This window comes from Pelecanus crispus, chromosome 6 (assembly GCF_030463565.1).
Source record: "Pelecanus crispus isolate bPelCri1 chromosome 6, bPelCri1.pri, whole genome shotgun sequence".
In the NCBI taxonomy this organism is placed as follows: domain Eukaryota; kingdom Metazoa; phylum Chordata; class Aves; order Pelecaniformes; family Pelecanidae; genus Pelecanus; species Pelecanus crispus.
Window position 1 is genome coordinate 33,424,324 of NC_134648.1, and position 15,684 is coordinate 33,440,007.

The following is a 15,684-nucleotide window of genomic DNA, read 5'->3' on the forward strand; positions in this document are numbered from 1 at the left end:
CGCACGCACAGCCTGTACCTGATTTCAGAAGGCACTTGGAATGCAGACGCCCAGCCTAGCTCTCTGACACGGCCATCTTACTGAGCCAGCTGGACACAGCCTCCATCTTAACATGCTGTACAGCAAGGATGTGATTATCACCTGTTTGTATGCTCACCTGCTGACCTGGCAGGACCCCATGGGAAGTAGCATCTCTGATGACACAGTTGTACATCTGAATGCTCTAAGTGGATCCCAGGATGGAAAGGTGGTTCCTGCATTTGTTTTCTAAGAATTTGGGAAAACTTGAGCACAACATGTCTTTCCTGTGAAGTCCATCAGTAGCCCCACCTAGTTCATGAAGGCTTTCACCCCCTGTAGGCTCCTGATCTTGTCAGTGCTTCCTACATATGCTAGCTGCAGGATGGTCTTGCCCAACCCAGACTTCTTACCAGCAAGGAGCTGGAGGTAACGAGGCTCCATGGGATGATAATTGTTCTCCAATACAGGTACAGGCTCCTGAAGTGTCCATCCAATTACCACAAGCTGGTGCTACAACTTTGCACCTGAGGGCCCAGTTGTACCTCTGTATGCAAAAGCCCTGACTCCGCACAGGTCATCTCATACCCCAAAGAGGATGTGGTCTGTTCAGGCTGGGCTTGTCTCCTGCTACAGCTGCATAAGCAAGCCTGCCATTCCAGACTGCTGACCAAACTCCAGGTTAGGGGTGTGGACTTGGTTAGGAAATGCTGTGATAAATTAACAGGGACATTCAGCCTGGCTACTGGACCAGGAAAAGGGCTTCATTCTACGCATGCTGCCTTTTAAAGGGAATGGTGGCAGAGCAGTGGCATGCTACCATCATCTTAAAAGGACAAAGTTTAGCATGGCCCAGCTCAAAGGACTGACTGTGAGTGGGGAACCAGCTGTTCCTTGGATGGCTTCCAGCCATAGACGGTAGTAGAGACACTTGATGCAGGGACCCAGACCAAAGCTACTCCAAACAAAGCCCCAGAACACCTATAGCGTCAGCTTCTCAACACCAGCTACTTCACTCTGCTTATCCACTCTGTTGCACCAGCCTACTTGCTAATGTAGATGTAACCACAGCTAAGGCATTATATGACCAAACTATGATTAAGGTAGAGCAGCCTTACATTGACAGCAAATTCAGCTAGCATGAGTCACACCCTTACTGCACGTTACCAGCTTTTCAAAGCTTATAGCTAGATTTCAAAAGAGGCTGAATATTACCCAAAAAGTTAATCAGCATCCAGCTTTTATTTACAAGCTGTCTGAGATGTATACAGCAAGATTTGTTGAAGCTGCTGAAGGAAGTTCAGAATTTCCTGGGTAAAGTAGATGCAACAGCAGCATGTAGTGACTCAACAGAATGGTGACTGGTGCAAAATTTTGAAGTCATGTACAGGCTGGCAGCTTTGTAGACCAGGTCTGAGGAGACTATTGTGTCAGTTATAGGAGAAGTGGTAGAGATCCTGTTTGACAGCCATGAGTAAGCCAGGAACTCCTCGGCTACCCCCAAGTCTTGAAGAAAACACCACACTGGGAATGGCATCTTTGGAGGATGGGTGGGGAGAAGGGATCGTTCTAAGCAGATGGGCATCTTGGAGACTCCAAATTCTGGTGTAGCAATCCTGACCAACTGGAAAGGAAAGGATACCAGAATTCAAGATCACATAAAAAGTAATTTACACAGCTCTGCAAGACTATCATCACAGAAGCAGAAGGTCTATGGGGAGAAAACCCTGACCATTTCTACACACACTAGAGGCAAAGTGCTTATCAATACTTTACGAAACAGAAATTCTACATTGAATATTGTAAAAGTAGGAAAAATGCGCATTGCCTATTAGGCAATAAAAAGTATGATAAATCAGTATTTAGAGTGCTTTCCTCATTATCAAGCTCCTAAGCCAAAAGAGGGGAGAAAAACTCACTGTCAAATTAACAACTCTTCTCATTATTCTGTCACTTATTCACAAATCCAAGAAGAGGAGGTAACTGTGTTTACAGTGACATTGTGAAACATGGCTATACTTTGCTTCCTTTATTTTTACCTTTCCTCCCCCAACCCCAAATAAAATAAATACTCTCAGACTGTAGCCAAGTATATTCAAAATGAACCTGAATGGTACAGACAGTTTACAAGGAGTTAGGCTTACATGCCAGTGCTTCAGTCCATCACCACACTACCCACTGAAGCACCAAATAAGCATATATGAGGTCTTTAGTCTTTATTTAAAGTTACTGCCAAGTCTCCTGTTTACACATTGTTTCCCTGAATTTCAAAAACAAGTGTTTTCTGCTCTACTCTTGGGACACACTATGGAAAGGATAATGGGACTTTTGCGGACACAGCAGATAAAGCCGTTAAACGCTACACAAGACTCATTACAGTAGGTGTGCATCCATAACATTATTTCTTAATTCTTTTCATAGTATCTCACAGTATGTCTAAGGCTAAATTTCTTCTGAATTTTAAAGAATTAACACCTTTACAGCTTCCAACAGCTGTAGCTAAGAAACGCTCCTCAGGTATAAGAAAATCACTGCCATGCACTCTACAAGTAGAGGGGAAAAATGTCAACCCACCTGCTGTAAGGAGTCCTTCCTCCTCATTTACATGCAAAGGGAGAATAGCATATTCATTGTGATGACCTTTGTACTGTTTCACACACTTTGCTGTTCTCAGGTCCCACAGTTTGATCTGCAAGTTGAAGTAGTTGTTTGAAAGAGGATATATTAATGAAGCGGAGAGCACTTGATGGTTGACAAATAAGTGGATCTGGAAGAGGACCCATACATGGACTACCACCCCGTTCCATACTACCCCCCTAAAGAACAGGCATCTGCCCTTGGGACTGGGATAAGCACCTGTCAATGCCCAGATACTAAAAGGAAAAGAAAACCCTGAACACAACAAAACCATACCTTTCCAGCCATATCTGCTGCCATAACATAATGTTCAGCCTCAAGAAGGCGAATAGATGTTACTGCTGAGTCATGGAAGAGACGAATTGCTTTCCAGCTCTGGCCCTTTCGGTTGCGTTGACGCACATCAATGCTGAAAATCTCACCTGAACGGCAGCCATTGTACAGCACTGGGGTCTGGAAGAACCCAAGAGAAAGAAGTGTACTATGTAACATCTGAAAGGATGTTACAAGTTATACAGACAGAAGCTGTATCAAGCTTTTGAGCTCTCTGGTGCAGTTGTCAAATTATTAATACGGACATTAAGAACCAGAATTTTAATGACACATACTGCAACATTTTTTATCAGCCAACTCATTAGTTCCATTCAAACCTCAACTATTTACTTTAGCTGTAAAAGTTCAGCTAAGCAAGTAGGAACTTAAGACTATCGTAACAGCAAAACAGGAACTGGAATTCTCCTATTCCGATTTCACTCTTCTCACTAAATCTTTGTGAACAAGTCCATTAGTATTTTATAGAGGTTTTCTTCTTATTGACGGAGACAATACACTGAGTGTTAACAAAATGAGGTCATTTGCCAAAAACAAAACAATTTTAAAACGCATTATTACTGTGCTCTTTGTACTTCCTTCATTTCCTTTTTACCTCTGTACAATTAACAAAAATTAACCCTGTTGCCACAGAGTTTGAAATCAGTTAATTTTTTTGTTGCTATTCAGTTGTGTGCAAGCATCAGACCACATGAGCTCTCTTGTGGAACAGCTATCCAACAGTAACTGTAATCACCACCTTATGTACAGCATGATGAGTCCCATCACAAACAGAACAAAAAGCCCACCAATGACACAGCACCCTGAAAAAATGAAGGCTGTATGGTTCTTTTTACCTGTGTGGCAAACTGTTGTGCCAATACATCGCTACTTGTTCCAAATGTCTGTCGATGCCCTGTCACTACATTGGTCACAAGAACTCGTCGTGTCAGGCCTAAGGAAGACAGATTATGTTCTTTTAGCTGTAATTTGGGTAGCAGCTGGGAGATTAATGCAAGAAGTCTTTCTCACTGAGACAGAAGGGGTTGCTAGCCTTGCAGATCACCTGTGCTGAAGCAGTTGTCTGCTTGGGGATTCAGGCACCAAGCACAGGACCAGGCAGTGGATATCTTGAAGCTGCACAGCATTCCGGGTCGATCTCCTAGGAGAGAGGAGCAACATTATGAAGCATCCATAAAATGTTAGGACAGGATAACTCGGAAAGCTGCTCTGGATTTCCATACTTCTTTCAACATTTCAATATGAAGCAGAGAAAGTGTTACCCAATTAGTGTCCCTGTGCTACTCAAGGGACAGGAAATAAAAGTGGGACTTCATGACTGTAAGCTGAAGACTTACAGTCTACACAGATAGATGATTGTGCGAGACTGAAATTTATTCAGTAGTCAGAAGGCGGACCATGGCAGGAAAGAGAAAAAAACCAACTTGTCTTACAGTGCTAAGTAAGCCATTTTTTAAAGGTAAGTGGGCTAGAAACACAAAACATTTACTTTATAAGCTATAGATTAGCCAAAGCCTAACCTGCAAGTCCTTGGCCTGCCTATTTAAAAAAGATGGTTTCAGTAAGTAACAATACCCTAGATTTGACCCTTACTCATGTAGCTCCTGCACAAAGTCTACTAATTGACATAAAATTTAAGTCCTCAGTTTTCACCTCCTTCATGGCACATCTACCATGATCATACATATGTCAGGCAGCACAAGTGACATGTCTAAAACATGGTTTTAGACAAGTTAAGTTCTACTTTGCTCCCAGCATCTACTTAGCAAGGTTCCCTCAAACCAACAATTTACGAGAGTGAAGTTAAGTCAAGAAGTTTGGAAATACCTAAAATAGTCAATAGGAAATACTAGACAGGAGGACTTTGGTGGAACTCAGGGCATCTGATTACCGTGAAGGGCCTAAAATGTTCTACAGAGCAACTGGGCATGCTGGCCTAGTAGCCATCCATCTTCAGTGACTCTTCAAGTTCATGCTAACGCTATGCATTTTTTTTAATGGCTGCATAAATAGCATGACAATAAAAATTTAAAATAGATCCATAACTCTTATCTATCACAGATTTCCTATGTATGAACTTAACTGATCGTGTCTGAATGGAAACCGGGTTAGAGGACTGTACTGTGTGACCTGAATAAGCATGGTTCTGACATCAAAGAAAGTCCAATTAATAAAGTCCTGCCCCCAAGAACATTGAACAAACAAATATATAAAGATACAGCCCCAGCCATCAGACTTAAGACATAGGATTCTCTAAATCAATCATGCTTACACACAACTGAGCATGAGTTTGTACAAGGAGCCATGGGCCGAGATATTTACCAGCTTTCCACCTTTCATTAATCCACTGAAGACACTTGAGTAGTCACTATGAGAAGGGATTCTGCAATTATTCTAGATAGTCTGTAAGGAAATCTGAGTAATTCCTGTGTGCAGCTTCTGAGTATGAGTTACAGGCCAAAACATTTACAAGTGAGATGTTCTCCTGCCAAAGTCAAGTGCTAAATTATCAGCAGCTAAAAATAAACTACTGCTTTGAATACTGTTTGTTAATTAATTCTTAACGTAAGTTCTTTCATCTGTTCACTTCTTAAACTGTTTCAAGACTAAGTTTTACAAGAATGCAACAACCTCACCAGCTACTGAAGAAAAGTGCTGAAATAATTGTTCCTTTGTGCTCTTTTCATACCATAACTGCTATCGAAAATTGGAGGAAAAAAAACCAATAAAAACACCCTACCTGGGTTAGTGCTGCTGAACAATGATGCTGGAAGCAGACTGGCACAGCCTGGTGTTTCTGCAATTCCCATGAGACACAGCTTGCTGAAGTGAGTTAAGGAAGACAAAGATTTCTCCCTAGAATAGAAGAGGCTGCCTAACATTTATAGTTGGGAAAAGCAAGATGCTCTGAAACAGCTACAGCTCACATGACTTTCCCTTTGATACCTCTGATGTGCCTTGCAGTTTACAATTAAGTGTTGACTCTTCATTTCTTTCATAAGAAAGAGCTAGAAAGAACTTTCATTCTTGCTTGTATATTTTCACTACCAGAAAGACAAGATAAGAGGAATACTAAGGCATCTTTCTAGCGACAGAAAAATCGCATGGCCTACACAGATCATTCTTCTCATCTTTACGTACTGAGGACATTGTATTAATATAGATCTGTTTTTCACAGAGATAAGTTGGAAAAAGGGGAGCACACATTAGGGAGGCAAGGAAGACTCACTTTGGATTACATTAAAATACTTTCTGAAGATTTTACCAGGCATAAATAGGATCTGAAAGCTGCATTTCTAGTCATGTCAGATTTGCCCCACTGAACTTGAGGAAAGCATGAAATAACCAAACCAAACAATCCCCAATTCCTAACCAGCTGTGAGCAAGCCCGATGAACTCCTGCCACCTTCTGGATCAGTCCTGAATTGCTTGGCTTTTCCCATGAGCCATTACATGCATTTCTGTATGATTTCCTCTTTACTAGCACATCTCTTGCCTGCCATCTCCCACATTAAAATCCCATTTTCTTCCTCTCTTCTGGATTCTGCATTGTCCCTTACTGCTTCCTCCACAATACCTTCAGCTTTCCTCTTCTTCTGAGAATAGATCTGCAGAACATGCTCTGAAAGTTGCAGAACATGATGCCAATGAATTGCTCCCATTCTCTTCTCGCCCCAACCAATATGGGGATGGTTTACAACAGAAATCAACCCACCCACTTTCAAAGAGGTCACTTCAAAGAGAAAGTTAGTTGCCTTAACCCTCTCTCTTGTTCTTTTGCCCCAGCCAGTTTCTAAACACCAGATAATTCTGGATACAGCATGTACTATCTACCTACTACTATCATTATTAATGAAGTGGGAAGTCTCCAGGGCAGGAAACACGGTCTTTCACCTACTATTACACTGGAACAATTCTACATATATCTGTAACAGAACCACACATCTGTTTCACTAGCTCAAACATCTTTCAGTTTTTATAACTTTCTCTGTTTTCCAGAAAACTTAATTTCTGGAGCAATTACATGAGATGTCTTCCTGGAAGTTAGTTGTTCTGTGCAGCATGATGCAGATTTGTGAAAGCTGAACTGAAATTTTGCTTTCTTTAAAAAGGATATAAAACATGAGAATCTGGATGAGTCAATGATGCCCAGCACACAGAATTCACCTTCAGACACAAGAAGACATACTATTTTTGTGATCTCTTATTCAATTCATGAAAGGGTATTTCCATGCAAAGATGACATAAAACTATGCGCTGGGCACACTTACTTAGCCCACTAAATAGCCCAGTAATGGCTCACGAGCATTTTAGCCTCATACTCCTCTTAAATGTAGGAGACAGAGCAGCATTGAGAAGTCTGTCCAAACATGGACTGAGGCACCAAGCACATCCTATTATTTAAATCTGAGCATGAAGAGATTATGAAAGCCTGTTTTAAATATTCCTTGTGTTCAAGGATAAACACATTTTCCAAAAAAAATTATTTTTAAGAAGCATGCAAATCTTAGTAATTTCTGGCCCTCAACATCAGTTTTGTCAGCTATGGCCAAGTGCAATTCTGAAGTAAGCACTATCCTGGGAAGCTGGTACTTCTACATAGTCTTCCATTCCAACTGTAGCCTAACATTCCTGAGAACCCACACTGGTACTGAGGACTTTCAGAGACAAGTTTACTGTGATTCTGCATTTATCCAAGCTTCACATTGCTAGATTCTTCCATTCTTTCCTCCTAACCCCTTTCCCAACCCTCATGCAGTTCCACCTGCACCTCCCAAGGAACAGCGTTCTGAGAATGCAGCAACTGAAGGAAGCAGGAACAGAACACAGTACTTTGCGGTTTGTGAAGTAGAGGTTGTCATACATCTCCACAGTGAGAGACTGCTTCCCCAAACCACTGAGGTTGATGATACCGTATTTACATCCTCCATGCTCTACGTCGTTCACAGTGAATATCCGTTCACAAGCAACATCTGCCTGTAAAGTGAAAACTGGTCACACTTACTGGAAACATACAGGAAAAAACAGCTTGAGGGAGCTGCATTAGGTCTAAAAATGAAACAACACATTTATTCTGATCCCTTTAACACCACTCACTTTCCATTCATCTCTAAAAACAGTAGCCAAATCCGTTTTATATGCATGCACAGAAAAAACACGAGTAAGAGAAGGATTTAGTCCTTGAGTAACAATAAATACTCTTTCCAATTATATCAGTTCTAGACACTTACTCTGGCTGATTAGCGAGCACAGACTGGTATTGGTAGAGGACTCAAACGTAAAATTTAAATCTTATCAAAAGTGAATGTGGAATTCTCCTGCTGTTGCATCACAGCAAAAAAGCTAGTACTACATTTCAATTTTTTTTTTTTTTTTTTTTTTTAAATATGATACTAAGTTTCTGACTCCCTTCTGGCTTCAGCTACCTATGCAGTGCTCTGCTTACAAGCCCAGGAGCTGGTCCTGGAGAGGTTCTTACATAGACTATGGAAGATAATTGCTCCAGAGACCTCTCCTGCACATGCAATACCATCAAAACCAGTAGAAACTGCCTTCAGATCATGAGATGTAAGATGATTACTGATGTTTACATAGACTCTCTGGACCACAGACTTTGCCACTCCCCAAATTCTCCTCTTCCATTTCTTCTTCTTTCTCCTAATCCTCTCCACTCCTGCCCCAGCCCTGCAACAATGATCCACTCAACTCCTGCTTATTTCCAAGAGAACATGTTGATCAGCTTTAAACAAAACAAAAAAAACTCAAAAAAACCCAAACACCCCCCCCCCTTTCATATCCAAGCTTTTCATCATTTTCCCTTCTAGGAAAGGAACGGCCTCCTCCTACCTGTTTAAAATTACTGAGCACAAATTTTGAGAACTGACACAACAGGAATAATGCATCACTGAAAGCACGATTTGACCTATGGGATTTGATTACAAGATCCTGAATTTTCACCGAAGATAGACTCTCTCTATCCTAGAGACTTAACAATTCTTATAACATACCACTATTATTTTAAAATTGTTGGTTCCAGCAACTGAGGAATCGGGACTGTGAATTTCTATCTTCCTCCTTTGCATACAGTTCACTTTTAGTTCATGGACCAGCCTGTAAAAGAAGGGGTGGGGGGGAGAAGAGAGAAGAATTCTCATAAGCCTAGGTTTAATGCCAATGAAAAGAATTCTGGATAGGATATCCAGAACTGCTTCTCTATCACAGAAGGTAAAATGCCTGAACGACTAGAATGCTGCAATTTCACTTATATAACCCATGAACACGTGCATCTTCCACATTCATGGAATTTCATCCTATTATTTTCAACCCCAGCACATCTTCACCAGCAGAAACAACAACATAGCAAATCACTAACTTGCCATGTGCGCTGTTACTGAATCTGAGCCTGGCGACTCTAATGGGGGGCAGAGGGAACAGTCACATCAGTTGAAGAGCACTCATCCAAAGAAAAGCTGCGCTGTATTCATAAAACACAATGTGGCAAAACAGCATATATAGGGGAAAAAAAAAAAAGTAAAGTTTCAAACTCCAGTTATCTGCATTGGGAAACCTCTTCATTTGAATTCTCATGACTTTAGTACTCTGATTATAGAAGACTATAACTTTTTTTTTTTTTTTAAAATTATAACTAATATGTTCCTCTTCATCCTAAGTGGAACAGTAAGAAATGCAAAAAAACCTGACAGGAACAGTTGCACTAATAGCAGAACTTGGTATTGCAAACAGAAAACAAATCAAATCATTGTACCTGCAATAACTTGTGGAGCTGAGCAAACCCAGCTGCCTTTTCTGTAACAGCACAGATGAGTTCAGTCCAGCCCTTGTTGTTTTCTGGAAGAGAATAACATGAGAGTGTACTCAGTTGTTTGCTCATTTACAATTCAAACATAGCTGTGCATCTTAGATGTTTGGGATATTTAGTTAACTTTTTCCTCTAGCCTACATACATTAAAATTTTCAGAACGCCTATAAAACACATTCCAGCACCATCTCCCTGGTCCACTACAGTAAGTGGACAAGAAAGAGACAAGAATACGTTCCTGTGAGGTGTGGGGCACTTCTATAAATACAAAAACTGGAGAAAAAAAACGCCAAAAAATAACAGCCATTGTTTTTGCTTGACATAATCAGCAGTACCACCTGGAGGTGTGAAGTCATTTTCTGGTTTCACTATAACACCTTAAATTCTTACTATTCAGCAAAACTTATATCACAACAACACTGCTATTAACTATGCAGTCTTACTGCTGCACTAAACTACTTTTCCATTCATAATTTTTTAAAATTTCATGCAAACACTTTCTGGGGAGACCAAAGGATAGAGTACTTTGTAGAGTTATGGAGTAAGAAATCTTTTTGATAATGCTCTGACAAAGCAAGTATTTAAGAGTCAAAATGTTATTATCTGGGAGCCTAATTCAGATGTCTGATTCAATAGCCAGATCTTGAGAAGAGATGTGTATCCACAGCTCCCATTAACAAGAATGTGGCCAGCAGCTGTTTGGTATCTATGAAACCTAAACTGCTCATGGAAACAGATGAAACAACCGGGGGAAAAAAAAAAAAACCAACCAACCAAATAAAACCAAACCAAACCAAACAAAAAAAAAACCCAGCCAAAACCAAACCAAGAGCAGCACTGTCACAGTGAAGACTGAAGAGCTGAATAGCTGGTTGAAGTGAGAACTTCATTACCTAAGGAGAAAAGTACTGCTCGGTTCTTCCAAATGCCAGCACATTTAAGCTGAGCTGTGATTTGTAAAGTTACAAGACATAGCTTTCAGGTAATTAAAAAAAACATCCTTGTTAGGTATTTTACCCAGATTACCAATATGCAGCATCAGCATTAACTCCGCTGTAACGCTTCATGATGAAAAGCATACAGGCTTACCAAGCATAAGCATAAGACCCACCTTATTATTTGGATTTTACCTGTCCCAAAAAATTCTCATGAAAAAGCTGTTTCCACAAAATATTGTTGGTATTGTTTCTTCAGGGTCCAGGAATATGATCAATACATTTATAAAACGTGGAAAACTTAAAATCAAGACCCCACTTTGCCAATTCAAGGCAGGGATTTGAAACTTGGCACCCAATGTCCTGACTCAAGTGTAACTGTTGGACAATCTGCAATTCTGAGCACAGTTCCTGTCTCTTTACAAGTTTTTTGTCTGCAATGACTTGCTTTCATTCCTGTGTGGAACAGCCAAACAAAAGGCTTCAAGGGCTATAAATTCTCAGCAAAAAACAAATTTTTGTTTCTTCAGACAGCTTAGGGAACTGTACCACAGTCAAAATTGAAAGGCTTTAGCTTATAATCTGTCCGGGGCCAGAGTACAATAAAGCCTAATTGCAATTTTTTTTTCAGAATGTACCTTCTTTTGTTTTTCTTCCTCTTCTAAGAGTCTCAGTCTTTTGCATTCCATTGCCTTGTACTGAATGCTCTCCTTGGTGAGTGGGTTGTAGTTATTATGTCCAGGCAGTAGGCGAAAATAGCGGTTCTTTTCTGAGTCATAGTAAAATCCTGGCAGTTCTTTAAAAAAAAAAAAAAAAAAAGTGGCAAAACCCAGGCAAAGTCAGATGGATAATTAAGTTTCTTTATTGCTCTTTGACATCCCACATCTTCATGGGAATGTCAGAGTCACAAGGCTCAAAGCTCTTGCTCCCAGCAGACCCCAAGCACGATACACAGACTAGGAACAGAGGACAGCCACTTAAAGGAAAGAGAGGTTATTTATTGTTTTCAAATGCAGTGCTGCTACACAGGTACAGAAGGGATGTCACCACTGACCAAGATGAAATTCAGACAGATCAGAAAAGCAGAGAGGAAACGTTTTGCTGCAGAACAAAAGTTACCTTTCTTTATAAATCAATCATAAGGGTACGCTCTTGGTTAAAAGACTAGGTAGGGCAGTCCCAAACAAACAAATTGACAATGAGGTATCACCCAAACTAAAATAAAGCGATTCATTTCTCAGAATAAGCCACTTTTTCTTCAATACACGGGAGAGATTCAGATACAATCAAAAGTACATTTGGATAATACACAGAGGCTGCTTCCAAAGATGAACTGGGATGAGAGAAAACATTCAGTTTTAGTGCTTCACTGCCTGGGTAAATTCACAGAGGCAGTCAGGCAAAATACTTTGACAGATTCATAATGGTAAATTGTCTCAAGACAAGGGATTTTATTTCAGAAGAGGTGAGTGTTAGCATCTTCATTTCAAGAGTTTTTATTTAAACCTTTATCTATTACCAGAAATTGCATTTGAAGTAACCTCTTTTTGCCGCTGCTTACAATTCAGCTCCTTGTCAACATCTTTTAGGTTTCAACTTACCAACAAGTGACCAAGATTTATTCAGGGCAACAAAAATATAAAGTTAGTGAATGAATCAGTAAAGTTCATAAAAGGACACTGCATTTAGTATACAGAATCTAATTACACAGCAATAAACATTTTGCAGGATACGTCTCCTAACATGCTCACAACCTCTTAAGCACAGAAGGGTGATATAGAAAAAAGGTGTCTTTAAACTCTGGCTTTGTCTGTTGTTAAGAGGTTAGAGAGTCAGTGGAGTTTCAGGACTCTCCTGTTGTGGAAAAATATATGTTCCCACAGGCTTAGCTTTTGCTAGGTTGTTTAATGAATCAGGAAACCAGAATGCAAACAGGACATCTTTTTCAATAGCATTGCTACTGCATCAAGTCTGGTTTCACCAGTCAACTCCCTGATAACGAAGAAACATTTAGCCAGAATATAGTTCTTACTGACTACAAAATACACTGAAGGCATAAAGAGAAATGATCCTCCCCCTGCCCCAAAATGGTGGATTGTTGTATCTTTTAAAAGACTGAATAACTGGATGGAAGTTGTAATTTTTTACATGCTTTCTTATTTTCTTTGCTTATTTAATGTTTCTATAGAAAGATGTATTTTACAACACCTTTAGGACATATGAGATAAGAAACAAAGTTCATTTTCTTCCCAAAGCAACATTTCTGGAGGGACAAACAGAATTCTATTTTTTCAGTTTATATGAGCTTGGCTAAGCACACAAGTTTTCAAACATTAGAAGCATGTGGGGGCCTGAAAGTGTATTTGGTCCTGCTCTCTAGATCCTCTCTTACTACATCTTTTTATATCACCCGATATTACTTTTCTCTACAAACTTTACTGCTTATATCCTTCCTTTAACACCATACTATTAATGCAGCTCCTACTACTTTTTTCATACAGTCAGCACATAGACACTGATTTTTAACGCGTAAACATGGTCTCTTACCTGGTACTACAGAATTCTGTGTTAAACTGGACGAAGAAGGATCTCCACTGCTGCTGGGGCCTGCATTCACTGGGGTCTGTAGTTCCTCCTGTTCCAGCCTAAAAAAAAATAGCATTGCCTTCAAGATAGGCTCACAATTGTCCTACATATCTTTCCCACAAAGAACCTAGAAAGTAGCTTGTTATTGACATTAATGGAGTACAGTTTTGCAGGGCTGTGATAAGTACACTGTGTACATCACCATACACTAAACTATGAAAATAAAACAGTAAAAATATTCAGCTTAAAACCTTCTCAATAACATTAGAGATACCAATATGTTAAAAGCCTTAATTACTTGCTAAAACATCAGAGGTGACTGCTGATTCTGCAAGTGCCTTTAACTCTTTTCAGCTGAAGATTAATGCTGGGCATTTTACCATATTCCCCGATTAAGAGAATTGCCCACCCCTGAAAGCATGTAAGTCTTCACAGCATAAAGCGAGAGACAGTGCAGGTAAAAAACACTGATGTCAGGGCAAAAATATTTTGCTATTCTCTTCATGACAAGAATTTCATTGATGAGGTTCAGAAACATGCAAAATAAACAAAAGTTTAATGAAAACGCAGAGAAAGAAAAGTCTCTGCTTTTGTAATAAACATCACAGTCAATAGGGTACCTGCAGCTTTCTTCTTTTTCAAGTAATTTAAATGGGCACATTCAGTACTGATGAGCAAAATTCCACTGGGATGTTTTCTGAATCACCGGTACAATTCTCACTTTTTAAGACAGGTCTTATTACATGTCGTCTTAAAAGCATTAGGCCAAGATATTTTGCAAGAGTTGTAATTTATTGAAAACAAAATGACAAAGAAATTCTAGTTCTAACACCTGCTCTACTGCTGTTTGATTATACAGCTTTGAAAATAAAGAACATAACCGATCTACAAGAGGAAAAACACCCCACACCAAGCCCAAGCACTTCAATTTAAAGCTTTTTAATAAAATCCTTTTAATTCTGTATTCACTGAATTAGGGCCCGTGTGCGTTTCTAACTTTTCTTACACAAATACAACTAGCAGGGCAACCCATATATGTCTATGTATCTATTTCTTTAAAAATACATTTAAAAAATGCTTTGAGTATTAAAACACAGGACTGGTCTCTTTTATTCCTGCAAGAGGCACTAAGAAAAGAACACGGGAAAGAGCCATAAAAATAGCTCAAATACAGGCAAGTATAAGTTCTAAAGTTTAAAATGTACTTTCCTGAAAGAATCAGTTTTCAAGGCGGTGGATTATTCCCGAGACCTTGTTTCAGTTTCCTGATCTGCTAGATGTGGCATTATTACCATATTATTTGACATGCTTTTAAACTTTCAGGAAGATCCTTTAACGACAGTTTTTACACTAGTAGACACTGAGACATAAAGTAAATGGGCAGGTGGAATGAAGTACTTAGAGTTTTCTTCCCTGAACTATCTTTGCATATCAATGAAGAGTTTATGGACAATCAGGCACATCTGAAAGAACTAGTTCATGGAACCACACCTCAGTTTAAAATCAATATATAGTTATGAACATATGGTAAGTTTCCAGAAATCAACACAATTCCATTCCCACTACTTACAGCAGATTATACCAGAAGTACTGTCCACTAGATTTTTAGATGGCAACCGTACCAGTTCTAGATAGCCACCATTCTGCAAACTGAATTAGGCATAACATCTAAGGGCTTAACCAATGCTAAGCACAAGCTGCTTATACTTGCCTTTCAGTACAGTTATTGTGATTGGTTCTTCTGTACCGATGGGGACGGTAGCTGTGCTTGCGATTGCTCCATCCGTGCTTTCCTTTGCCTCTCCAGTAATTTCTCTTCATTTCTACCTGTAAAGCAAACATACACACATACTTCAATGCTACTTGCCTGGAACGGTCCAACACACAAGGCAGTCTCCTAACACAGCCTCTTTTCAACCAGTTTCAAATAGCTTCACGGTGGCCTAGAGATCAAAACCAAGGAGGCACACTGAAGAAAATAAAGAGAAACACTCTCAAGTCCAGACAGCATCAAATCTTAGAGGAAAGAAAAGCCGAACAGCACCACCAGCCCTTTGACGGGAGGCACGGCACGGTGCTGGCCACCTCCTGCGCGGAGCACCAACAAATACCCTTTTGCTAAGCCCTCACGGGCGCAGAGCGGAGCCCTACCGCCCTGCTGAAGCTGGGTTTTAGCAACCGCCAGCTCCCCAGCGCAACGCGCTTCCTTCCAAGCCGAGGGGGCCTCCCAGCGCAGGGACAAACCGAAGCGACCAACGGCGGCCCGCCCGCCTCCGCCGCGGGCCCAGGCACCGCGCTGCTCCCGGGGCACACGGCGGTACAAGCAGGCGGCCGGCGACAGCCTGCCGGAGGCGGCCT

At 40.4% G+C, this 15,684-nt stretch overlaps 1 protein-coding gene across 1 annotated transcript; it reads right to left on the reverse strand.

Moving 5' to 3' along the window:
- Positions 1-494: 494 nt before the first annotated feature.
- DCAF4 (DDB1 and CUL4 associated factor 4) lies at positions 495-15,179 on the reverse strand. Its single transcript, XM_009485197.2, has 13 exons — positions 15,038-15,179; positions 13,288-13,385; positions 11,379-11,536; positions 9,752-9,834; positions 8,994-9,096; positions 7,819-7,962; positions 7,103-7,152; positions 5,726-5,805; positions 4,031-4,126; positions 3,822-3,919; positions 2,932-3,108; positions 2,593-2,707; positions 495-1,642 (listed from the first exon to the last, which is right to left on the reverse strand). The coding sequence occupies exons 1-13, from the start codon at positions 15,166-15,168 to the stop codon at positions 1,449-1,451; spliced, it is 1,527 nt and encodes a 508-aa protein (XP_009483472.2). The 5' UTR covers positions 15,169-15,179; the 3' UTR covers positions 495-1,448.
- Positions 15,180-15,684: the final 505 nt, after the last annotated feature.

Bases quoted from the DNA above. Each gene is read 5' to 3' on its own strand.
- DCAF4 (XM_009485197.2), bottom strand. From the start codon at position 15,168: ATGTTTGCTTTACAGGTAGAAATGAAGAGAAATTACTGGAGAGGCAAA. The intron at 13,386-15,037 runs GCAAGTATAAGC...ATTTTTTTTTAG, and splicing joins CACAATAACTGTACTGAAAG to GCTGGAACAGGAGGAACTAC. The intron at 1,643-2,592 runs GTGGGTTGACAT...TTTCCTTTCCAG, and splicing joins GGAAGGACTCCTTACAGCAG to TTGGTCAGGATTGCTACACC.